At 48.9% G+C, this 25,381-nt stretch overlaps 2 protein-coding genes across 3 annotated transcripts in view; one reads left to right on the top strand and one right to left on the bottom strand.

Moving 5' to 3' along the window:
- Window positions 1–9,230, bottom strand: part of git1 (G protein-coupled receptor kinase interacting ArfGAP 1) — a 16,003-nt gene extending 6,773 nt beyond the window's left edge. The window contains 13 exon segments of the mRNA XM_062473254.1: window positions 909–1,006; window positions 1,698–1,770; window positions 2,140–2,188; window positions 2,551–2,577; window positions 3,153–3,195; window positions 3,311–3,405; window positions 3,569–3,699; window positions 3,795–3,821; window positions 3,823–3,882; window positions 4,820–4,925; window positions 5,185–5,297; window positions 5,730–5,863; window positions 8,817–9,230. Coding sequence (XP_062329238.1) covers window positions 909–1,006; window positions 1,698–1,770; window positions 2,140–2,188; window positions 2,551–2,577; window positions 3,153–3,195; window positions 3,311–3,405; window positions 3,569–3,699; window positions 3,795–3,821; window positions 3,823–3,882; window positions 4,820–4,925; window positions 5,185–5,297; window positions 5,730–5,863; window positions 8,817–8,868 — 1,008 coding nt within the window. The 5' untranslated portion in view covers window positions 8,869–9,230.
- A 572-nt stretch (window positions 9,231–9,802) lies between these two features.
- Window positions 9,803–25,025, top strand: ankrd13b (ankyrin repeat domain 13B). Of its 2 annotated transcripts, none has more exons than XM_062472443.1 (15): window positions 9,803–10,234; window positions 17,315–17,450; window positions 18,431–18,555; window positions 18,950–18,995; window positions 19,180–19,323; window positions 19,568–19,811; window positions 20,692–20,758; window positions 20,999–21,080; window positions 21,200–21,264; window positions 21,635–21,771; window positions 22,151–22,308; window positions 22,454–22,639; window positions 22,758–22,921; window positions 23,174–23,250; window positions 23,608–25,025. In XM_062472443.1, the coding sequence occupies exons 1-15, from the start codon at window positions 10,127–10,129 to the stop codon at window positions 23,798–23,800; spliced, it is 1,932 nt and encodes a 643-aa protein (XP_062328427.1). In that variant the 5' UTR covers window positions 9,803–10,126; the 3' UTR covers window positions 23,801–25,025. The 2 variants fall into 2 exon arrangements, with proteins under 2 accessions (XP_062328427.1, XP_062328426.1); XM_062472442.1 differs by having other exon boundaries at window positions 19,565–19,811.
- Window positions 25,026–25,381: the final 356 nt, after the last annotated feature.

The following is a 25,381-nucleotide window of genomic DNA, read 5'->3' as shown; positions in this document are numbered from 1 at the left end:
ACCCACACACAGACCCACACACAGACCCACACACAGACCCACACCGAGTTGTACCTCGCAATTAGTATGCTTGAGTTTGCATAAGTGGACAAAAGGCCAGTTTTCCATCCATGTGGTTTCCATTGTAAACACAGTGAAACAGAAACAGGCACCTAGACGTCTAACGGCAGCTGACCACAACGGTCATCACACTGGATGAGTGTGTGCGAGTGTAAAGGTCAAGGTCTCCACTAATGAGGCACCCAACTGAGCACCACCCAACTGAGCACAGAGAGTAGAGATAAAAGACAAAGCTGGTGGAAACGCACACTCTGTAGATCTCTCTCTACAATACCACACACACACACACACACACACGTCAGCTGAACATCCCTCCTTTTCCAAGGTAAAAAACATTCATCACTCACACCGCTGGGCAACTTTCTCTCTCCCTCTCCCTCGCCCCTCCCATCCTTCCCTCCTGTCTCTTTCGCTCTGCTCCCTGTCCCACTGGCCAGACCTCAGACGTCCCATCGCCTCGAATTCTATTTATGGAAACCTGCTTTCATCCCTCTCTCTCCGTCTCAGACCACGCTTCATCTCTGTCCTCGCCCGCCCTTGTGTTCTCCTCTTGTGCTGCGGGGTTTTGGAGGCGTCCTGTGGGTGGAGCCGTCCGGCCCCACCGAGCAGCCTCGTCAGAGACGTCACATGTCTAGTGCCGCTGTCTCCATCCCACCGCACGTGTGTGTGTGTGTTGTTGTTACCTGGTTGTGTGTATTCTGGCCTAGTTGTGTGTGAGTGCTTATGTTTGTTGTTGCCCAGTTGTGTGTGTGTAGTTGACTAGTGGTGTGTGTGTGTGTGCGCGCGCGTGTGTGTGTGTAGTTGAGAAGTTCGGTGTGTGTGTAGTTGAAAATGTTGTGCGTTGTTACCTGGTTGCGTGTGGCAGAGTATTCCGGGTTAACAGGCAGGAAGGGCACAGCGCTGCGTTCCGTTACCAGAGTGCTGTGGTTCTGAGTCGTCAGCCACACTAGGAAGAAAAGGAAGAAAGACGTATTTATATTTGTGTGTGTATGTGTCTGTGTGTGTGGCAAGGTCATTTCAGCTGAAACACACAGCCCCACACCCAGTCCAGCCGCCCACACAGCGGAGCAAGAAGCACCAGTAAAACTCACGACCAAGTTCAGACTTCGCATTTCCCGTGTTCGAAAAAAACCCCTGCTGTGCTCTGCCAACCCGACAGCCCCCTCTATGTGTGCGAGCACGTGTGTGCATCGCTCAGTCTTTCACCTACCTGCGTCTTCTTCTACTACTACTGAGGAGGAGAGGGAGAAAGAGGGGCAGAGAGAGTGAAGGAGGAGAGACACTCGAGAATTCCTGAGGCACTTCCTTACACACCACACACCCTCCTCCTTTGTCCCCTCCTCTTTCTCTCCTTTTATTCCTTCGCTTTCTCTCTTGTACTCCGCTTCTTCCTCTATTGAAAATGCCTGCTCTCCTCTCTCTATCACTGTCTTCTCTCCAAATGTTTTCCCATTTTATTTACGTCTTTCCCTCTCGGCCTGTGACCTTCGGCCGACAGTGTTTAGAAGTTTTTTTTTCTTTTTCTAAACAGTCCATGTGTGTCCCAGGGAGCAGCATGGATGGACTCCATGTCTCTAAAAGGCAAAGACGGACAGATCTGAGATGACGTGGTGGTGGGGTGGGGTGGGGGGTCCAACCTGCATCGTTTTCCCGGCGGTCAACTTCGTCGTACACGTCCATGGCCAGCTCCTCAAAGAGTCGGTTATTCAGCTGTCTCACACACACACACACACAGAAAACATATGGAACACAGATGTGATAAACATGCACACAGACCAAGACAAACCCCAGCAATGCGGCAGAGTAAACAACAGCAGAAGAGAAACACAGTCTCGCACACGTATCCAAACAGTTAGGCAAACACTGAAGGCTGCAGCAGAAACGCATTACAATGATGTAGAGCAAAGTGGATAAACACATGGGCTCTGTCTGAGGCCCAAGGCAGGCTCATTCAGCTTATATGAACATGTAAACAACCCCAGACACAACACACAGCGTCCCAACCTCCCCTGTTACCGCCCTAGACTGGACAGGCCATGCACAAGGATTCTAGACCAGTGGAATTCAAACACGACTTACCGCTTGTAGCTTCTTCTTGGCTGCCTTGGCCAATTCTGAGAGGTCCAGACTGCAAGCAGAGAGACACGACTCAGTCAAACCACCACAGAGCCAGAGAGGACAGAGAGAAACAGAGGGATGAAGAGATGAACGGGTGAAGTAGAGGTGAGATTGTCGAGATGGAACAACAACCTCTACGGAGGCCGGGTGAGTGGGAAGGGTCTGGGGGGGGACAGAGACAGTGTGGAGGGGTTTCATTTAACGGAGTGCCGAATGGCTGGATTAACAGTAGTACGAATGGATGGAAGGAATTATGGTGAGGGAGAGAGATAAAGAGAGAGAAAGAGAGAGAGATTGAGAGAAAGAGAGAGATTGAGAGAGAGAGATCAAATGAGATAGAGAGAGAGAGGGAGCATAAAGGAGAGAAGATACCTCTGTGACGGGCACTTAGGACGAGCTCTGGCTCCACAAGCGCAGCAAGATGGAGAGAACAGAAAATGAGTGAGAAAAAAAGATAAAGAGAAAGAAGGATAGCTCACACCCTCCCCGACATCAACACAACTCCTGCCAAGGTTCTGAGAGAGCCTATCCCCAAGAGCACAGGAAAAGGCAGAACAGATGGCTTTCTTTACAAAGTAGGCAACACCCAACAATATGCAGCTTGCCTCTAATATTTGAACTTTGACTAAAGAGAAGCTGATTTAAGCCCGCTCAGCCCGCTGGGCATGTACCTAGAGCAAATCAAGGGCATCTCACTTCATTCAAATGTCTGAACATGTGTATTGAACCCAGCCTCATACAGTAAATTAGTTCAGCAGAAAAACATGCAGCCAGACAGCCAGCCAGCCAGCCAGTCAGTCAGTCAGTCAGTGGGCCAACCAGCTCCAGAGTGACACACACTGACCAATGGCATGGCGCAACCTATTGGTCAAAGCACCGAATTGCAGAAATCCCATTCCCTCCTCACAATGTTCCACATACATTCCATTTAGCATCACTATTCATCATTGGTTCCAAACTGTTGGGAGCCTCACCTGTCAGCCATCTGAGGAATGATGTAATGGCCGTTCTTGTGATCTGGAGGGTAAGACAGGTACAAATTCAACCACGGTCTACAGGAGAGTTGATCTGAATCGGCGGACTTTGGGCGGGGGGGGGGGGGGGGGGGGGGAACTGGGGGGGGTGGACCTACCTGGGCGACGCCCACACAGGTAGAATGCCAGTCTGTCTGTCAGCTCATACTGGCACTCCACCAGTCTCTCCGCCAGCTCCACCTGGCCCGCTTGCCTGACACACACCACACACACACACACACAGGTATGCACTTAGTAACCGCTTAAATATATATTTGTGTCAGTGTGTGCGCGCTGTATTGTGCTGTGCATAACGTTTCCTAGAAACAGCAAAAACATATGACTACACAAGACAAGTGAGTGTGTGTGTGTGGTACCTAGCGTAATCCATGGGTGTGCGTCCATTGATGTCAGGGGCCCCGGGGTCAGCCCCGTACACAACCAGCAGCTCTGCCTGCAGAACCTGCCCCGCTTTGGCTGCTACGTGGAGCGGAGTGGTGCCCTTCTCCTGGGGGGACAGGAACACACACGCCGGTCAGGAAAACAAGGTGTGGTGTGTGCGTGAGGGTGCGTGCGTGCGTGAGTACTTCCATAGGCACTCACCGGGTGGAAGAAGTTGGCCTGGGCACCCCAAAGACAGCAGTCGTAGACACGTCTCTAAGCTCCCTGTTCTCACGCTGGAGTGCAGTTGCTGAGAGAAAGGGAGACAAAGCACGAGAGAGAAAGACAGGGAGAGAGAGAGAGAGAGAGAGAGAGAGAGAGAGAGAGAGAGAGAGAGAGAGAGAACGAGAGAGAGAACGAGAGAACGAGAGAGAGCACGCACGAGAGAGAAAGACAGAGAGAGAGATAGAGAGAGAGAGAGAGAGAGAGAGAGAGAGAGAGAGAGAGAGAGAGAGAGAGAGAGAGAGAGAGAGAGAGAACGAGAGAGAGAGAACGAGAGAGAGCGAAACGAGAGAGAGCGAACGAGAGAGAGCGAACGAGAGAGAGCGAACGAGAGAGAGAGAGAGAGAGAGAGAGAGAGAGAGAGAGAGAGAGAGAGAGAGAGAGAGAGAGAGAGAGAGCACGCACAAGAGAGAGAGAGCACGCACGAGAGAGAGAGAGAGAGAGAGAGAGAGAGAGAGAGAGAGGAGAGAGAGAGAGAGAGAGAGAGAGAGAGAGAGAGAGAGAGAGAGAGAGAGAGAGAGAGAGAGAGAGAAGGCCAGACAGACAGAGAGAACGAGCCCTTTAACATCTCAATACCTTGTTGATCAGCTTGTTAAATCAGATGGAGACAACACGTTGCTTCGGCGTTACATTTTGCTGCCCTTAAAATAGAAATGGAAAGAAATAACCGCGAAAAGGAGCGAGAGAGAGTGGGAGGCGAGGGGGCTAGCACTGTGTGAATCCTCTCATTAGTTCAGTTCAACAGTCATAGTGGAGCCCATTAGAACTTCCTGTGGTGTCATTAAGTTGCTTCCTGCTGAGAAAGACTCAGGCTGTGAAGGGTCTCGTGTGTGTGTGTGTGTGTGCATATTTTGTGACACTGCCCTGTAGGAAGCTGTACCAGCCCAGTCTAAAGAGGAAGAGCCCACCCTGACCTGTGAACTTTGACCCCTTGAAATAAGGTGGGATTTAGGGTAGGCTCTCACCTTGCTGAGGTCCTTGGTGGTGATGCCGTCATCGTCACGGCAGGGCAGCTTGTGGACAAAGGACAGCATCTGGTACTTGGCTCTGATGAACTCGGACTTGGTGGGGCTAGATGTCGCACACATTGTGTGTGTGTGTGTGTGTGGGGGGGGGGGGGGGGTTGCATGTTAGGTTTGCTATTGCTGAATAGGACTTTGAGAAAAGTTTGCACCCGCATACTTTCTTTACATTTAGTCATTTAGCCGACGCTCTTATCCATGCTAATGTTTTCTAGGCTGACTGTTTCCCACTCCAGTAGAGTAATAATCACAAGTGTAATTGCATGTATAGGGTGGATAATGTCCTAGGTTGAGTTGTGCACACTCACTGGACTTTGTCCTGAGGGTTAGGTTTCCTGCGTCCACTCTGCACCTGAGCGGGGTCCAGGAGAGAGTGTTCCCAGATGGAGTTGGCCCCATTACTGGCCAGGGTCTGCACCATCTGAAACACAGCAGCAACCTTCAATGGACCAGGACCCTCCATGACACTGCCTTCAGATTAAGCCCCAGCCCTACCACTTAGCTACCCAGGTCCAGCCCCTAGATACCCAGGTCCAGCCCCTAGATACCCAGGTCCAGCCCCTAGCTACCCAGGTCCAGCCCCTAGATACCCAGGTCCAGCCCCTAAATACCTTACCTGCCCCCTAAAATTTGCAAGTAGCTGTAGCAATGCTGGAGGCCTACCTCCTATTCAAGCCAACCTCCTTAGATCTGTCATCAAACCCTTTTTTACGGGTCTCCTCTCCCCCAGCCCTCCCCCCCCAGTGCCACCCAGTCCCAGTGCCCCCCAGCCCTCTCCCCCAAGTGCCCCCCAGTCCCAGCGCCCCCCAGCCCGCTCTCCCCCCAGTCCCCCAGCCCCTCTACTCCAGGGTACCTGCAGCAGTGCTGGGGGCCAGCCGCTGTGTCTCAAGTGCTTGACGATGGAGATGTGTCGTCCCAGACTGCGGTGGACAGAGCAGCACTCGTCACAGATCAAAACCCCTCGGTTGATACTTGTCCAGCCCGGATCTGATAGAGAACATAAGAGAGAGAGAGAGAGAGAGAGACAGAGGAGGGGAAAGAGAGAGAAAAAGAGGTCAGCATGAGTTATACCGATGTTGCGAGAGATCGTAATTTCAGAGTGATAGCTCAAATGCAATGACATGCCTATATCGATAATACATTTTCAGTAAATATGTCGATTCAGTGAATACAATAATGGGGACAGACACTAGGCAGATAGTGTTTCACTGTAACTCATATTATAGTTTACAACCTATTGTGATTAAATAATGCCATAAGCAGCTCTGTACATACCAGAGACTCACAGATTAGCCTTAGAGTGGGTTAATGACATCACACCAGATCAGGCCAGAGTTCAAAGGTCATACACACAGACAGCCTAAGCCTTAGGCTCTATGGTCTAGTCATGTAGACTAGCTGCAGACTGGATCAGAATTAGACCCTAAGGAGCTCTATGATAAGAGTCATCCAAGCATTCACACTTTGCATTAGTCATTTAAACTGGGATAATATTAGCAGGGCCGATAGCACAGCTGAAGCATAGTAGTCATCTGATGAACTCAGTTAGTCTGTTTGGATCTTGTATGCTAGAGTACCGTACATAGATTGGGATAGGGCTTGGGTCAGAACCATTAAGTTGGGTATGACGTGGTCAGCAGAAAGAACAAATCACATAAGGGGTGGATTTATTTATGGGAAACAGTCAGCCTAGAAAACATTAGCATAGTTAGATCAATAGGCCTACATATACGTCTGATCAATATTAAACAATTTCAAAATGTGACTTTCAGGACAAATACCTGGAACAGCCGTTCGGCTAAGAACTGTTTTTTGAAAAATCTCACATACCACTCGATGGTCATCATTAACTTTTTCGTTTTAATTCAGGTTGACAATTGTAGGACATAGCTACAGTGACCCAGAAAATACCTAAATCAGACTACGAATCAAAGATTATTGGTTAAACCCAAACACAAGCTTGGCAATGCTGGTTGATGTGTTCTACTGCATGTTTGTAAAGGTTAATTTTGGCTTCTGTTCAATCAAACTGTGAAACAGAGCCTGTCATGTTCGACACAAACCGTTGTGTTGATCCCACTTCATGACCACTCAGCTCCACTAAGCGCATGGTCCAGATGGGATTTCAGACACATGCACTCATCCACTTATCTACGCAGACGGATGGACAGACAGATGGGTCATCCAACACTACGAAATCCCAATAAGTCTGACATTAGTTATAAGGTTATTTGGTTTTTGTTCCTTAATATAAGGTTGTGTCCCCTAATTAAGTGCTGGCCCAGTGTGAGGCCGTGGAGTGCTGAGCTGCAGGGTGTGGTGGGGCAGACCAGGGCTGGGCTGTGACCAGCAACGCTGTCAGCAGCTTAGCAACATCCACAAAGCTGGGAAGGGGTCTGCCAGAGACGGACGGCCCGCAAAGAGCTTCCTGGAGAATATCAGAAAACACTAAATGATGGGGTTGGCGGCAGTGGTATCCTGGTCAAAACAGACCTTTTTGCACTACAGGCTACACGCCTTTTGCTGGTTGCTAGCTCTCTCATGTTTTAGCTAGCGGCAGCTCTTATTGCCATTGTTATAGAAATAGGAATGACAACAATGTTTGTTTGGTATGACAACCACAGTGATGAGGGTTGGTGGTGCAGGGACAGGCCTGGGATGAGCCAGCTGAAAGGAGGGAGAGCCCAGGCAGCCAGGTAACTACAGAGTAGGGAAAAGGGACGGTCATAAATCAGCTGGAAGGCTTCAGCAGAGGCTGACTCACACAAGCTCTCCCCCCATCTACATCACAGACACTCTTTCTCAATTTTCTCTCCCTTTCTCTCCCTCATACACACACATTCCTACAGAGAGCAGCTGTGAGGAAGAGAGCAGCTGCCACCCCCCACCCCCCCCCCAATCCCAAACACAAACAGCCCCCCACCCCCATCTCCTCCCTAAATATGGGTGCAGGTGGGGCTACATGCCAAGGCTATGCCAGCAGGGAAGGGGCCAGGTCAGACGGGCACTACTTCAATGAGCAATAATGATGCAAGAAAATACAACACATCTTTGAGAAAAACCCTTAAATGGAACAATAACGTTAATAGTACTTGCACAAACATAGCTAGATACAATGCTTCATCATTCATACATTGCTAAAGCTATCAAGTAATGTATTCTTCACAATTCCTCTATACTGTATGCTCTCTAGCTGTACAGTGCGTAACTAAGCAGAGTAATGTGTTAAACTAATGGAGGCTGAATTGTGTTTATCTTGCTTTTGTTGTGAAGACAGTGGGGAGGGATTTCCATTTCTGGCTAGCTAGCTAACGCTGGGCTAATATATTAGCTACAGTGGCTAGCTAGCTAAAGTTACTTGAGGCTATGCCTACTGTAGCCATCTAGCCAGTTGAATAAATATGTCAGTTAGTGCTGGCATCTGTGTTGGAGAAATTTACAAACCCCGTGAAACGAAGTTTCGCTTTTCAAACAGCGTGCATATGAGAATGAACTGAATGGCATACAAAGCTAGCTAGCTTCACAGCCTAGCTAGCCATTAGCGGTTAGCTAGCAGAGCAGAAAACTACCCCGACAGCGTCAGATTGAGCCGACTCATGAAATCAAAACAAATGTCTATCTAGCCCAGTAGCCGCTTAATGATCAAGCGAGCAGGCTATCTCTGTCACTCAAATATTAGCTAACATTATTTGGCCCGCTGGCGCTGTCACATTCATTTATCTAAATAGAGTATTTAGCGATAATAAAGTTAAATAATTAATTCGGACTAGTAGTCAGCCATAGCACGCCTCTTCACTGTTTATAACAGGCCTGGGGACATGGGCCGCTTTCCTGCTCTGCTGATCCCACTGTCCAACAGCAACAGTGACAGCGAACATAGGCCTCCCCGTCCCACTAAATGTCGCTATCCCAACGCATTGTTTAATAGTTTTTGTCGTACCTGGCGCACTGCAGTCGGCGCACACTTCGGTTCTCTGGACCTTTCTTGACATTTTGAAAGGTTCCACTAGAGCCGTGCCGGTGTCGGAGTGGTGTATTGATCCAGATGATGATGCTATTCGCTCTTCCGAAGGCGATGTCTGCTATCTCCCGATGCCGCCCCGAATCCCCGGAAGCCGGCGACGTGCTCCTCGGCTCTTGCGATCTGCCGTAGCCCTTTTCCTGGTCTAATATCCTTATTCCTAAACTCAAAATGAGACTTGTCACAAATGTTGCCGTGAATATATTTTAAGAAAGCTCATATCTAGAGTACTCTACAACACACTTGGTGCACTGCATTGCCAACAACGAGATCACCTGTCATTCGCAGCACACTGACTCCCTTCCTTCGCTCAGTTCGGGTCTCTGCAATGCCTGTGGGAATTGGGTAGCGCAAGGAAAATTACATTTGAGCAAGCTTGCGATCTTGTTGCCATTCCACACACGTAGGCTACATCGTGGCATATGCATTTTATGACATTTTACTTTTATTCTATGGCTTTAGGGAAAACGTAGTCATTGCCTATATTACGAATTGCGCCTCCAAAACCCGAGATTAGAAAGAAAAAAGGCTATACAGAAACACAAACTACATAAACATTTTGAATGAACAGACTTTGAATGAACAATTTGGATTACGAACCACTTGTCAACCACTAATATTGGTAGGCTATTTGCTAGTGGTACACTGAAGTGTAATTATCCCCAAAACAGCACAATGCTATAATAATAATAGTAAAAATAATACGATGTCTTAATAGACGTATAGGCTACAATTTGAAATAAATAATATGCATCATCCAATGGATGATGGTCAAATCCATAGTTTATAATATCCCAAGGGACCACATCGCTGTCAGTACCATCCTCTACATCTGATTGGCTAAGGTTTGCTTACATTTCATTGCGGATTGTCATCACTAACTCATCGCAACAGTGCAAGTGCACCTCTCTCACTCATCGTTGCAGAAATGGGAGTAGAGTACATTTGAGACAGTGTATTCAATGGAGAAGAAGAGCCAGAGGCATGATAGGTAGGCTAGATATGAAACGTGCCATTCCGAGTTCGGTTGTAGAGTTGCCAATATGCCTTTAATATAATGTTTTTTTTTACATAGCCATATATTATTGGATGCAAGAGACATGTTAATCCAATTTTTATAGTGCGCCTAGGAAACGTCTTGTCACGATAACGCGACATGAACAAATAGTCAATTTGAAAGTGAGACAAACAACAATAACTGGGTGACGGCGGCGAACTATGAACCGAGGATGATTTCTTCAAAGAAAACTCCGGAAAAGAATCGTTATGTTATCCACTATTTAGTGTGGCACAACAAGCATCGGCAGCTTGAGAAAGAGCTATCGGCAGACGAGCAGGTGAGGATTAGCCTACACGGCGACATACACACGTCTTTAGGGTGGGTCGTGCCGTATACCAGTTTTCTAGGTTTAGGTTATGGCACAAGCAATGAGTCACAGTTCGAGGACTAGGCTTAAAAGGTGGCATGGAGAGATTGATGAAGGTATGGGATTGATAATGAAATAGAGTCTGTAAAACACCGATGTTTCTCCACGGTCTACAGAGGCGCATCCTTTTCAAAGTATTCGCTGCTGTTTCTTTGAGTTTGAGTCGGAAAATGTTTCTCCCACAGCCTTTGCCATAATTCTATGATGTCATATTGGCAACAGAGCATCCCCAAAACTTACAACGCAGATTTTTGGGAGAGGACTTCTCAGGATGCAGTGATGTCTAAATGAGTCAGTTAGAGGCTAGCATTCATCAAGGGATGGCATTTATACAATGAGTGTATGAGGTGTGCCTTGTGATTGCTTGCAGCAAAGGCTATAACACTCCAGCCCACCTCATTTCCTGAATAAAGAGACAATGCATAAAGCATGTGGGCGATAAATACACTGGGCATGTAGAAGGCTGTGGAATGAGTAAATATTTTCTCTGAAAATGGTGTGTACATTCATCATTTTGAAAAAATAAGAACATGCATCTTTATTTTGTAGGTATGTTCTGTTGAATCATGGGATTTTGGCTTGCCTACTGTGTGATGGTCTAACATGGGTAAATAATTTTTCTATGTTGCTTCGTATTACATAAGAGAACCTTGCAGTTTCGCAGCCACAAATAGCTCCATGCAGCTGTTGAAGACTTCTCCCAGTGATGCTCAAATGCAGTTTCTCAGGTGCATTTGCATGCTTACAAAAGTAAGGTTGCCATGATTAGGTCTCTAATCATGGCAATGATTAGAGACCTAACACAGACAGAGAGCCTCTGTCTGTGTGTTCAGCTCTTTGTGTAGAAAGACTACAATGTTATAGGCTAGGAATGGGTAGAAAAGGGGTAGTACGTTTTGTAAAGGTGAGTTGGCAATGACATTAGATTTAAATATGACTTCCAAGTCCCATGTCATATAAACATACTATTGTGTGTGTGTGTGTGTGTGTGTGTGTGTGTGTGTGTGTACACTGTGTTTGTTTCGTATTTCCCTGTTACCTGTTGGGTTTATGAGTTGATCGTTCGTCAGACTGACTTAACCCCTCAGGGAATTCAATTTGCATACTTCCACTGTATATCCAACAGATACCATTCCATATTTGCATAAAGTAATTCTCCCAGAAAATAAATAAGTCGCGCACTTCACCCACACACATACCCTTCCTTGGTTTTCCATTATATACAGTCTGGTCTGTCCCTACTTGAAGTGTTTATACAATGTGTATATTGTTTCTATTTCTGAATGAATCACATATTGAAACTTAGTTGACAATTAATTGATTGTTGATTTAAATGGAAAGAACTTAATATTTGACATCCCTAATCTTAATCATGCCTTAAATATGGCCCAAAATAAATCAACTTTTGGCTATGGGCAGACCCAATATGTCCTTCTCCGCCCCGCCCCTTCCCTGCACCAGTTCCTCCACACCACACCCTGGCCAGACCCAGCTCCACCCTGCCCTACATCGCCCTGTTCTGCCCAGCCCCGTCTTGCATCCTGATATACGGAATGTGTCTAACTGTATACAGTCTGTATAATGCTGGAGATGATTCAGTCCTGGCCCTCCCTCCAGCCCTCCCTCCAGCCCTCCACCCATCCCCAGACAGGGCAGCCCTGCCTGATTATAGCTATATAAAGCTCCTCCACTCCACTGGATGTGATTTACTGACTGCTGACAGATAAATTCTGCCCTCACTTGGTTCCATCAGCAGGCTTCCAGAGGTGTGTTTACACTTTGGTTCTGGGAGACGCAGGTGGACTGCTGTCATACCTGATTGGCTGGGCAGCATACATACGGTTGCATTGTTCTTGCAGCCGTGTCTAACACTAACAACGCAGGTGTGTCAATAAGGTGTAGCAGTGGGCTGGTAGATTCTGCTCTCCTATATACAGTACATCACTTATTGACTATCACAATACAATGAAGTGCTATATCTTACATATAGTAAATAGGTATAGATATTGTTCCAGATGCTACAAATATTATTAGAACCGATAAGTAGCTGTAACAGAGTTTTATAGACTGGGATGGACTTTATAGACTGATGGTGTGCTCTGGTGTGTCTGTTCGTGTGTGTGTGTGTGTGTGTGTGAGGTCATGATCAATGATATTGGACCAACCTGAGAAAGTGTTTGCCATGAGTGTGAGCACAGGAGAAATGGGGTACAGAGCTCTTCTATGTTTTAGGGAAAGATAAATGCTACACCAGCACACAGAGAGTGTAATTGTTTATCGGCTATCAATGGAACAACAGTGAGAGACAGAGAGAGAGAAAGCGAGGGGGGGGATATAGAAAGAAAAGGAAAGAGAATGAGATGAAGAAGGGAACAACAAAAAAAGTGCAGGGCAACCTATCCATATATCTTGACTCAACTGCAGGGACACAGAAATACAGCCCTGACTTGATTGAAACAGGAACAGACCCTTTTAAAGACTGATAGCCTGTCTCTAGATAGACCTCTCTTCTTCTCTTCGTTCTTCTCTTGGAATTGCTCTCAGCTTTGCGTTAATGTTAACTCAGCAGCTCTAACAGTATGACTTCATGCTGGCCAAGAGACAAGAGTCACTAATCACATTCTAAGTCTTCTCTTGTGTTTCTGCCCCCTGTGTCTGTGTGCTGTACCATCTGTCTGTCCCTGCCTGCCTGCAATCTCGTTCCTCAGAACTCAATCTATCCTCTCTTCCACTCCCATCTCTTCCACTCCTACCTCATCTATCCAGTCAGAGTTTTCCCTAACCCCCTCTGGGGTGCTCCATCCCTCCATTCCTCCATCCCTCCATTCCTCCATCCCTCCCTCTCTTCTTCCCTCCCTCAGTTCTCTCTCCTCCTCCATTCCATGAAACCAAAGACTAATTACAGCAGGGGAGTGTCACCAGGGAAAGGGATAGGGTTGGGTTAGATTCGTTTAACTTGTAGAAAGCTTTTACAGAGAGAGAGAGAGAGAGAGAGAGGAAAAAATACTGTCGAAACAGAGAGTCTGGGACTCTTGAGTCGTAGAAAGAGATACCTTAGGGAGAGAAACCGAAAAAGAGAGACAAAAAGACACAGAGAAGTATAAACTGGGCGCAGATCCCCTCCCGCCCCTGCCACAACAGCAGAGGAAGAGCGTCCTCCTCCTCCTAGCAAGGAAATGAAATGAGCACAGATGGAGGAGAAGTGCTGTCTGATTTCATTACTGTCTAGTTGCACCGCCACATGAAAGGTTCCATAAACCATTACGCTTCCCAGTACATTACGCAAACAACAAAACAGTAACAACCTTTTCAAAGCTCCTGTTAGTTAACCACAGTCAAACCTTAATATCGTTAGCCGTTACTAAAATCAATCCATATTTTGCTATTCCGACAATGCAACACAATCAGGCAGGTTTCATACACAGTCTTATTCCCTCTCACTGCTAGTTTATGCAAGGTTTTACATTTACACCGCCATATTGTTTTGATGCTTTTCAACAGGCCAGCTTTGTGTCACATCATTTGTTTATGCAATCGTATGCAGTGTCTGCTAATGTGTGCCACTGTCACTCTCTAACTTAAACAACAGTGAAAGCAACATGACATCCTCATCATCTCCAGTGCCGGGCTGGAACTCAAACTGTCGCAGTCAAAGACAAACACTGGGGACTAGAGTCAGGCTGTCACTTTCTAGGACATCTGTCTGTCTGTATGTCTGACTGTCTGTCTGACTGTCTGTCTGTCTGTCTGTCTGACTGTCTGTCTATATGTCTGTATGTATGTCTGACTGTCTGTCTATATGTCTGTATGTATGTCTGACTGTCTGTCTGTCTATATGTCTTTTCTTCTGTCCACTCTCCTCATCTCCAGCCTCTCTACTTTCCTTTATTTTACAGCCTCACTTCTCCTCTGTTCCATTGTCCACCATTGATCACTAGCGAGGAAGGGGGGTGTTCCTTATCGGCTGATGTAGGTCAGCGATTGGAGCATCAGATCTGCAAGCGTGTGGACTATTTTGGATTGACTTGATTTAAACTGCCATGTTGAAGCCGTGTGGACAACCTCGCTGTCCCCTCAAATGCTGTGTTCACTCACACAATAAACCATCCTCATCATTCATGGAGGTCTTTTGGAAGATTGTCCAGTCAGTGAGGCTGGGGGGAGTGTGTGTGTGGGGGGGTGAGTGTGACTCCTCCTCCACCCCCTACAGAGACAGAGAATGCTCATGTGCAGGGGTGCAAACCTTTCGGATGTGTCTATGAAAGATTGATGCTGGCTTAAGTAGCTGCCAAGTAGTGTTAGCGTAGACGCACGCACACTCGCATGTACAGAGATGCACGTATGCCGTGCAAACATGCACACGTTACACACAGGCACAGAGATTCTCTCTCTCTCTCTCTCTCTCTCTCTCTCTCTCTCACTCACTCACTCACTCACTCACTCACTCACTCACTCACTCACTCACACACACACACACACAAACACACTTTTCCAGGCAGCGTCAGCCCCAGCAGAGAGAGTGCAGCAGCAGATGCCACAGACAGAGATGTCTATCAATAATGCAGCTTCTACTGAGCAGGCCTCTGAGAGAGGAAGAGAGGAGGGAGGGAGCAGAGTGAGGCAGGGGAGAGTGGGATGGAGAGGAGAGGCAGGGATGGAGGGAGCAGAGTGAGGCAGGTGAGAGTGGGATGGAGAGGCAGGGAGGGAGGGAGCAGAGTGAGGCAGGGGAGAGTGGGATGGAGAGGAGAGGCAGGGATGGAGGGCGCAAAGTGAGGCAGAGAGGGAGGGACTAGAGCTGAGAGAGGGAAGGATGAAGGGAACGGAAAGATACATGGAGTGGTGATGGGGAGTCAGGTGGCTGAGCGGTGAGGGAATCGGGCTAGTAATCCGAAGGTTGCCAGTTCGATTCCCGGTCATGCAAACTGACGCTGCGTCCTTGGGCAAGACACTTCACCCTACTTGCCTCGGGAGAATGTCCCTGTACTTACTGTAAGTCGCTCTGGATAAGAGCGTCTGCTAAATGACTAAATGTAAAATGTAAATGTGATGGGTGGATGGAAAAAGAGAGGGGGTGAGAGTAGCGATCTTTTATGGCATGATGCATCTCCAGTCCCACAGATACAGGGCCAGGGGACATCCCTAAGTATAACTCTTTGTGTGTGTCTATGTCCATTTTTGATGTACCCGTGTTGTAGCTCTATAATGGAGAATGTGTGTGTATTGCTACGTGACTGTGTGTGTTTGTCCGACGCACAATGTTTCCATGTGAGTGACTAAGTGTGCCACTGTGTCTTGGGGTTAGTAGTGTGAGCCAGTGTGAACAGAAGATTCCGAGGTGTTTGGGAGATCATCTGGACGTGCAGAATAGCTGTTGAGTAACTGCAGGTGTGTGTAACACAGGGTCTTTTCTGACACCATTCTCTCTCTTTCTCTCACTTTCTCTTAGTTCAGTGGACTCTATTGGAATGAAAGAGCACATATTTACTCCCCCCTCTCTCTCTCTGTTTGTGTTTGTGAGTAACCGTCCAGAATGGCTCCTCAGTGTCTTCTGCACTGTGACACCACGACTCCTCCGCTGGCCTCCCTCTGACTGCCTCCCCTCCCCTACCCAGCCCCCACCCCACCCCTCCCTCCCCTCACCCACACTCCTACACACAGCTGTCAGAAGTGCACTCCCTCGACCCCTCTCCCTTGGTCCCTCTCTATTTTTCCTCCGATCTCTCTGTCTATCTCTCTCTCTCTTTCTATTTCTCTTTCTATCTCTCTCTTTCTATCTCTCTCTTTCTCTCTCTGTTTCTATCTCTCTCTTTCTATCTCTCTCTTTCTATCTCTCTCTTTCTCTCTCTGTTTCTATCTCTCTCTTTCTATCTCTCTTTCTATCTCTCTCTCTCTTTCTATTTCTCTCTCCCTGTCTCCCTCAGCTGGGGATCTCCTTGGTGGTTTCCACTTGTTGTTCTCTCCTCCCTCGCTCCCCCCGGAGGTGTTGCTAAGCAGGGGGCTGAGGCGTCGCTATAGTAGAGAGGGAGAGGGTGAGAGCGAGAAAGGACACAACTCTCTCATAACACCTCAACACAACTCTCTACGCATGTACTGTACTTTGTACGTATCTGAACAAAACATAACTCAGGACATTATAAAACCAACAACTTCACTAAGCAGCCTAACAGGGTATCGATTATTGGGCTCTGATGATGATGAGGATGATGATGGTGATGATGATGGAGAGGATGACTGCCATAATGATAATGGCGAGAAAGACGACAGGAATGAATGAGGATGCACATTGTGGATGGATTGCCCATGTCACCATGTCTACCTAGAAATGCTCCTCAACATTTTCCTTTCTCATACCGGTCTCTCCACCCACCCCCAACCCTGCCCCCAATTCCCCTCTCACCCTGTCTCTAGAAAGCCTGTGGAGTGCAAAACAAGCTTTCCTAACCATGGTACTCTTCTTAACTCTGTCATTAACCAGATCTGCCTTATGACCCTAGGGTACCCTGTTCTAGATCACTGGGACTCCAGCTATCCAGTCAGACTGCCAGCCAGTCAGAAAGCTTGTTAGTCAGCCAGCCAGTTAATCAGTGTCTCTGGGAAAGAGATAGAATTGGTTCGACTAACTCCGTAATAAGAAAAACATCTGACATGCCTCAGATTAACCTGTGAGGCGCAGACGTGCAGTTGCCATGCCATGTTGCCAAGTTGCCATGTTATTCACGTGAGGGTGTGATGGCTCAATTATCACCTGTCTCTCTCCCACCTGTCACTCTCTTTCACACCTCCCAGACTTTCCTTCTGCCTCAGCCTCGACACCGCCTCTCTGCCTCAGCCTCGACACCGCCTCTCTGCCTCAGCCTCGACACCGCCTCACTGCCCTCCATCGAAGCCGGCAACGGCAGAAGAGCAGATGCGCTTTGGGCATCAGATGTGAAATGACCCTGATTCTCTGTCCCCCCCCATCTGCCCCCCACCCCTCCCATCCCTCCCCAGGTGGATCTGGAGGCCCTGGACCCCCGGGGCAGAACCCCCCTGCACATGGCTGTGACCCTGGGTCACCTGGAGTGCGCCCGCCTGCTTCTCCTGCGCGGTGCTGACGTCAGCAAGCAGAACCGCAACGGCTGGACCGGTGAGAGCCCTGCTGGAGGGGAGTGTGTGTGTGTGTGGATGTGGGTTTGTTATTACACTCTTGGTGGGGGCGGGTGGGGGGCGGGAGGGGAATGGAGGGGGGGGGGGGGGTTTGACGTGCTTTTTTCATTCCCACTGTCTATTTTTTGCTCTCACAAATCAAATCAAATCAAATTTATTTGTATAGCCCTTTTTACACGCAAGCATGTCACAGAGGGCTTCACATATGCCCAAAGAACTGCCCCTCAACCAACCTAAACCCTCAAGGAAGACAAGGAAAAACTCCCCAAAAACTCTCAACAGGAGAAAAAAAAATGGAAGAAACCTTGGGAGGAGCAATTCAGAGAGGGATCCCCTCCTCCAGAGACGGTTGGTGGGAGAGAGGAGCAGAACACAGGCTAAACATAGTCATACAGTGTCGATGGGTTTTTAAAACACCAAAACCATTATTCAACTTTATAGATGTAGGACAGGACCGGGAGACTCGCGACCAGGTCCAGCGTTGGCTGACCGACGACCAGGCAGGTGCTGACAACTCAAACCCCCCACACCACAAGGGATGTGTGTGGGGGGGGGACAGAGAGAGGAGAGCAGGGATTAGAGAATGCCAGGAGCAGCTAACAGTTACAGTCATAATAGAATGAGATCCCCACCGGCCAAGTGTGGACTGGTGCAGCAATTTAACAGAGCAAAAAAGGGGAATTTGATGCAACCCCACACACCAAGACAGCGACAGCCCCCCTCATTTGGAACATGAAATCTGTTCCAGGGGAAGAGAACTCTAAAATAAGTTATACTTAAAGAATAAGGATGGAGAGAGTGATCTCACTCACTCTCGTACTCACTCTCGCTGTCTGGCTGTACATCTCACTCTCTCTCTCTCTCTCTCTCTCTCTCTCTCTCTCTCTCTCTCTCTCTCTCTCTCTCTCTCTCTCTCTCTCTCTCTCTCTCTCTCTCTCTCTCTCTCTCTCTCTCTCTCAGTGCTCCAGGAAGCTGTCAGCACACGTGATCCAGAGCTGGTGCGTCTGGTTCTGCATTACCGTGACTACCAGCGGACTGCCAAGAGGCTGGCAGGTATTCCTGTCCTGCTGGAGAGACTGCGGCAGGTCAGAGTAGGCCTCGCTCAACAGCTTAACCACACCTTTTACATCTGTGTGCATCCTAAACTCTCTTCATCACTGTTCAATTATGAACCCCTCTCCTCCTTCTCTGTTTCTGTCTCCACCACCCCGTCCCTGGGACTGAGACGGAGATGGACACCATCATTTGTACCGTCACTAATCTACCCACTCAATCCTCCTTTGCTTTTCTTCCTGCCTCTGGGGGTGCCTTCCCCCACTCTACTCTCCTGTCCTCTCAATCTCTCTCTCTCTCTCTCTCTCTCTCTCTCTCTCTCTCTCTCTCTCTCTCTCTCTCTCTCTCTCTCTCTCTCTCTGTGTGTCTCTGTCCCTATCTCTCTCTCTCTGTGTGTGTCTCTGTCTCTCTCTCTCTCTCCCCCAGGCCCAGGACTTCTATGTAGAGATGAAGTGGGAGTTTACTAGCTGGGGTAGGTCATCTGTTATGTTATTATCTTCCTATTATCAGTGTTTGAAAGCCCTGCTCTCTTCCTGTCATACCGCATGGCAGAGGCTTACTAACTTCCTGAATTATGTGGGTGAAGTGGGGGTCATTTGTTATATTAAGGTGTGTGTTTGTGTGTGTATGCGTGTGTGTGTGTGTTCGGGACACAGTGCCCTTGGTGTCACGTATCTGCCCCAGCGATACCTACCGAGTGTGGAAGAGTGGCCAGTGTTTGCGTATAGACACCACCTTGATGGGCTTCGAACAGATGACCTGGCAGAGAGGAAACCGCAGCTTCATTTTCCGGGGCCAAGGTCAGAGGTCAAAGGGAGGTTGGGGGGGGAGGGGGATTTCAGCGTCTCTCTCTGTTCTCCTGTTTTCACAGGACTTCTTTCCTTCCTACCCGTCCTTCTTTCTTCCTCCTCTCCTTCCGTCCCTCTCATTGTTCAGCCTCCCTGTAACTTCCTGTCCTGTGAGTGTGTGCCTGTACGTCGCTGTCATGTCACTTCCTCCTGCTAGCTTGACTGGCTCCTCTCCGTTTGTTCCTCTCTCCAGCAGATTCCAGTGCGGAGGTCATGGAGGTGGACCATGACAGACAGCTGGTGTTCTGTGAGACCCTGTGTGTGTCCTCGCTCACAGCGCCCTCACCTGGCGGCGGGGGAGGTGGCGGTGGCAGCAGCGGCTGCAGTACCAGCCTTGGCCTGCTGGGGGCACTGCAGCCCAGCGAGGAGCAGGTAGCGGGGAGGCTGTCTGCTGCCGTGGTCACCACCCAGCTGGACACCAAGAACATTGCCTTTGAAAGGTGAGAGACTGGGGGAGGGGAGGGAAGGAAAAGGGAGAGTGAGGGGGGGTACCAGAGTTTGAAAAGAGGAGTCATTGGTAGATGCAAGGTGCAATTGGGAAAAGGGAAGGAGAGAAAGAGAGAGGAGGGAGGAGAGTGTGCCGTGTTGAAGGTGTGTCAAATTGAAAGGAGGTCATGGCAAGTGTGGCCAGAAATAAAGAGGAAAGGGTGAGCGAGCGGGCGAGCAGAGGAGAGGGTGACAGAGCAGTGTGGATGACGACAGGAGCGGGGCACACCTGAAGCAGCTCAGGTGTCTGGATCAGAGGGCTGAACAGAGAGAGACAGGGGGCAGACAGGGAGAGGGAGAGAGGGGCGTCCATGGGAAGAAGTGAGGGGGGGGATAGGGGGAGAAGAGCAGAGAGAGGAAGAGAAGTAGAAACAGACCTTACGGTTTCAGGCGGAGGTGGAAGGAGAGGTGACTTGGAGGGAGGGAGGGAGGGAGGGAGAGAATGAGAGATGTAGAGGGGGTTGTACAATCATCTCTTCCTGCTTATTTAGTGTCACCTCTGTAGCTTTGGCACAGTCAGCTAGCTTGTAGACATGCCAGTAATCCAGTTATGAATCTAGAAGTGATACTCTGGAGAATAGAGTCTGCCCTCAGATCCAGCTTAGAGAGCTGGCCTGGCCTGTGTCCAAGTAACCACTGACAGGCAAGGCTCTGATAGACACACATCTGATAGGAACAGCTCCCGGGGTTAGGACCTTTTCTTCCTGCCTCCACCTGGACGCAACAATTCTGCCTGTCTCTGGGCTCTATGGGATATTAATATGCTATGTGTGTCTGTGTGCATGTTTATTTGGTGTGTATATCTGGTGTGTGTGTGGGGGGGTGTGTGTTCAGGAATAAGACAGGCATCCTGGGCTGGCGGAGTGAGAAGACCGAGATGGTGAACGGATATGAAGCCAAGGTAGCTCACACGGGACAGGCTGCTGCACATCATTGTCATTTCCGTTGCGTCGCTCTGACGTGATGGATGAACTTCTGTTCTCCACTAGCCATGACCTTGTTCTCAGTTTATACTCAGCGACATGCCACTTACTGTGACTGATATTCTTTCTGTTTGTCTTTCTCCCTGTCTGTGTGTCTGTCTGCCTCCCTGTCTGTCTGCCTGTCTGTCTCTCTGTCCTGCGCTGTCCCTCTCCTCCAGGTGTACGGAGCGTCTAACGTGGAGCTGGTCACCAGGACCAGGACTGACCACCTCTCTGACCAGAATAAGGCCAAGCCTAAAGGTGGGTCAACCTTCTTGCCTTCAGCTGACCTGTTCATCTTTGGGTCCTGCATATTTTAGAAGTGTGTACCAATATGTAGTGTCAGGGGTGTTGACTATCTCTCTCTCTATCTTCTACAGGTGGTAAGACTCCTCTGCAGTCCTTCTTAGGCATAGCAGAGCAACATATGGGCCCTAACAACGGGGTGAGTAGGCCCAACAACCCCATTGATTCTTTTATTATTATTCTCCTCCTTCTCTTCATCATCACCATCCTTACTCTTCATCTCTGTCCCCCACGCAGCTGAGATGAAGGCATAAATTGGAGGTCTTTAATGCCGGCTGATATTTACAGGCTGGCCGCGGCAGGCTCCCTGGCTTGTCAGCTGGTCTTTTAAGATGGTGATCACCATATTAATTGGCTTCCGCCGGCAAACCGTCTCTTCTCTTCCTCCCTCCCTTCGTCTTTTACCCTCTCTCCCTCTCTCCCACTGACTCACTCACTAGCTATCTCAGTCTGTCTCATCGTCTCTCTCTCTACCACATTTGTTCTTCTCATCAACCTGACCCTCAAAGGCCCTGGTGACTCAGATGGCTTGTCCTGCTGTGACCAACCCCACGGCCTTGACGGCTGAGGAGTATTTCAATCCAAGTCTGACCCTGGGCACCAGAGATATCGGCCACCCCTGCCAACTCACCACCAAGACCCAGAGGTGACATTCACACACCCACAGAAAGACACACAGATAGACACAGCTGGGGCTATTTAATACAGATAAATATATACTTCATTTTATCTAAGTATCTTGATCACTTCTCTACAGACTGATAAATTGATGGACATCAGTGCAACTTTATCTCATACTAATCACCAGTCATTATTTATGAGTGCAAATTGTAAACATTGATTGGTTGGAGAGAAAACCCGGTCTAAGTGCTTGAGGGACAGTTGTTAAGCTAATATATTCTGGACAGGAGCTATAAAAACTGTTTACACCCTGGACTTCCTGTCTCATTATTATTTGGTGATGGAACAAGAATGCTTTTAGGGTGAAATGTAAACGTGCGTGTGCGCTGTTTGTCTCTTCTCAGGTTCAAGGCCAAGCTGTGGCTGTGTGAGTCCCATCCTCTCTCGTTGGCTGAGCAGGTGGCACCAATCATTGACCTCATGGCCATATCCAACGCTCTATTCGCCAAGCTCCGTGACTTCATCACCCTGCGTTTGCCACCAGGCTTCCCTGTCAAGATAGGTGAGAGGAGAGATAGAAAGATATATTTATAGAAGGACCGACAGACAGACTTCAAATGGCTTTGAATGGTCACATTCGTCAACACCCACTTCTGTGCCACGTCACCAGGAGTCACTTCCCTTACTTTTCCATCCCCTCCATCCAGAAATCCCCATCTACCACATTCTAAACGCCCGGATCACCTTCGGCAACCTGAACGGCTGTGAGGAGGGGGCGGTGACGGGGCGGGGGGAAGCCGATTCAGAGGGGGAGGGGCAGAAGGACCCCCCCAGGATAGACACACCCTCCCCGGGCAGCGACTCCTCCAGTGTCTCCAGCTCCAGTTCCACCAGTGAGAACACGCCCACCGCACACGCCCACCGCACACACACCCCACGATCCCTACAGCGTCCGTAGCCCTGACACGGACCCCACCCTCCCCCTGATGTGTTCATGTGTGCCCCCAATAGCGTCATGCCGAGGTGGGGAGATTCCCCCCTGCGTGTTCGATCCCCCCCAGGGCTACAGTGTGCTGGGGGGCAAACAGAGGGAGGGCATCCGGGAGGAGGAGGAGGATCTGCTGCAGTTTGCCATCCAGCAGAGTCTCCTTGAAGTGGGGACAGAGTATGACCAGGTAGGATGGTGTCATGGAACACACTCTGCTTCATTCAAAACTCATCTTCTTAACTGGGGGCTGGAGTACAGTGAGATTAGTTATAGAAATGACTCGCTGTCTAGCTTGCTCTGTGGGGGGGGGGGGGGGGGGGGGCTGTCTACCTTTGAACAGTGTTTGTCTGGTCTTGGTGCAAGTCTAGAGAGAATGTTCCTGTGTCTGTTTTCATCAACTTCTTGTTGTGACTCTCCACTTCCTGTCTGTCCTGTCTAGGTGACCATCTGGGAGGCCCTGGCCAATAGCAAGCCAGGAGCACAACCCCTTTCCTGTGACCCCAGTCGTCTGGAACGGTTAGCGTTCGTCCTTTCCCTCCATTTCCTCCTTCCACCTCTTTATTTGTTCTCTCATTATCCCTCTTTCCCCCCAAGCCCACTCCTTTCCTTTCCTCTCCTGCTCTCTCCATCTAGCCATCCACTTCTTTGCCAGTGTTGGTTTTAGGCAGAAATCTCCAGTGTACCAGAGACAAGAGAGCTTCCTGCTTTCACAGCACACAATGTGACTGTTGACTCTGGCTGAGCTAGTCCATCTATCTCTGTTGTTTTAGGCCCCGCTCTCTCTCTCTCTCGTACTGTAAAATGTGTGCGCGTGTAACTGTGTGAATATATTTCTCTCCTACACATAACATGTCAACCCTCTACCCCATGCAGGACCCCCCAGCACAAGCCCCGCCCACCCAGCCGATGCTCCACCCCCACCAAGAAGTCTCCCTCCAGCTATGACGAGCAGCTCCGCATTGCCATGGAGATATCGGCGCGCGAGCAGGAAGAGGCGGATCAGCGCAGGAGGCAGGAAGAGGACGAGCTACAGCGTATCATCCAGCTGTCACTCATGGAGAAATGAGAGGCTATTGGTCCATGTGGGGTCTAGGGGAGGGGAAGGGAGAGGATGAATGAGCCAGAGGACCCTAACCCTCCCCAGATTATGACAACATCTCTCCCTTGACTACAATCATGTCCAGCTGCCTAAATTGTCATTCTGTATGTCTGTCTGTCCATCGGATTGACTGAAGATCAGCCTGTCCGTCTATGTGTCCATCTGTCTGTCTGTCTGTGGACCCTACATCGCTGGTCTGACAGAATTCTCTGTGGTGCTGGCCTGCTACCCTCCCCATCACAAGACTAAAGAAATATCTCATCATAATGGAATGAATGTCTCACCGACTGCCCACTCCAGTTGTGCTAGCTAGGAGCTAGGTTGCGTGTGCACGTGTGTGTGCACGTGTGTGTGCACTTGTATGTAGGTGTGGGGGGGGGAGCATACATGTTGGATGTCTGTGTTGCATCTCCAGCCGTCTCAGAGTGTTCAGCACCAGATGATTGACTCCGGTCCTGCATAGCTGCAGGGGTAGGCAGACTAGTCCAGCCCAGCCACAACACTCCTGGATCAGACAATCAGCCGAGGCAGGTGTGTGTGAGTGCTGGGGTAGAAATCTGCTCGCACACGAGTGAACTGTCCAGGACCGGAGACAATGACCCCTCTTCACAGAGGGTTAATAGAGGAGGGCGGATGTGGGGGAATTGTAACCAAGGAAACGTCTTGTTCTGAACAGATTGCTACGTTTGTTTTGATTAGCAATGTAGTGTTTGATTTGATTAGTAGATGTAGATGTAGTGCACTAAGAGTGTGGGTGGGCTCTATTTGACTGTTAATGGTTCTAGTTAATGCTTGTTTCTTAACAAGTCTGAGTAGGCCTGCTGACAAGTTTAGGTTTCTCAGAGGGTTTTCACTCTATAATGGAGAACATTCGTCCAGCATTCGATTCGGTGTTTCCCGAAATGCTTTGCAGGGCTTCCTGTAGTGGTACTTAGAGAGGGGTTAGAGAGCTGCAGAGATACAGGAAACTCACCCACTTTGTCAGCACTAGAACATTAGAAGCACATATGTGAATAGGAATGAGGAAGCAGGTCTCTCTGTCACTGTAGTCAGGGTAAAATGTATGTGATGTACGCTTGAGCGGTTGGTGTTCTGTCTGAAAAGCTCCTTCAGAAAAAGTCTGCAGAAACAAGAGGGTTAAACCGTGTTTTAGTGTCCTGCTTGGGGGGGGTGCGTGTCTGCTTGGGGGGGGTGTGTGTCTGGGTGGGTGTGTGTCTGGGTGGGTGTATGCGCTGTATGCTGTGGTCCTGGTATACCATAGTCTACACCTGTCTGACAAGCGATTTTCGATCTGAGCCAAACTTTGAACCATGTTTTTATTTTGGTAGGGGGGAGGGGATGTCACAGTGTCACAAACTGCTTGATTTTTTATGACCTTAAAAGAAACTGACGGACACATCAGCACAAGTCAGACTCCTCCTTCCTGTTTAGCTTGCTTAAAAAAAAGTAAATAAAACCGGTTTCTGAGCATCTGTGGCATTCTCATGTGTCTGCTTATGTTCTGATGATTGACACTTCTGCAGAACTGTAACTAATTCCTCAAACGAG

Source organism: Osmerus eperlanus, chromosome 11 (genome assembly GCF_963692335.1).
Source record: "Osmerus eperlanus chromosome 11, fOsmEpe2.1, whole genome shotgun sequence".
In the NCBI taxonomy this organism is placed as follows: domain Eukaryota; kingdom Metazoa; phylum Chordata; class Actinopteri; order Osmeriformes; family Osmeridae; genus Osmerus; species Osmerus eperlanus.
Note: the sequence above shows the minus strand (reverse complement) of the source record. Positions and strands in the feature narration are given on the sequence as shown.

What these genes read in the sequence shown, in the direction of transcription:
- ankrd13b (XM_062472442.1), top strand. Translation starts at nt 10,127, where the DNA reads ATGATTTCTTCAAAGAAAACTCCGGAAAAGAATCGTTATGTTATCCAC. An exon ending in CTTCATTTTCCGGGGCCAAG is followed by an intron (nt 19,324 to 19,564) that starts GTCAGAGGTCAA and finishes TCCTCTCTCCAG; the next exon opens with CAGATTCCAGTGCGGAGGTC. An exon ending in TGAACGGATATGAAGCCAAG is followed by an intron (nt 20,759 to 20,998) that starts GTAGCTCACACG and finishes CCTCTCCTCCAG; the next exon opens with GTGTACGGAGCGTCTAACGT.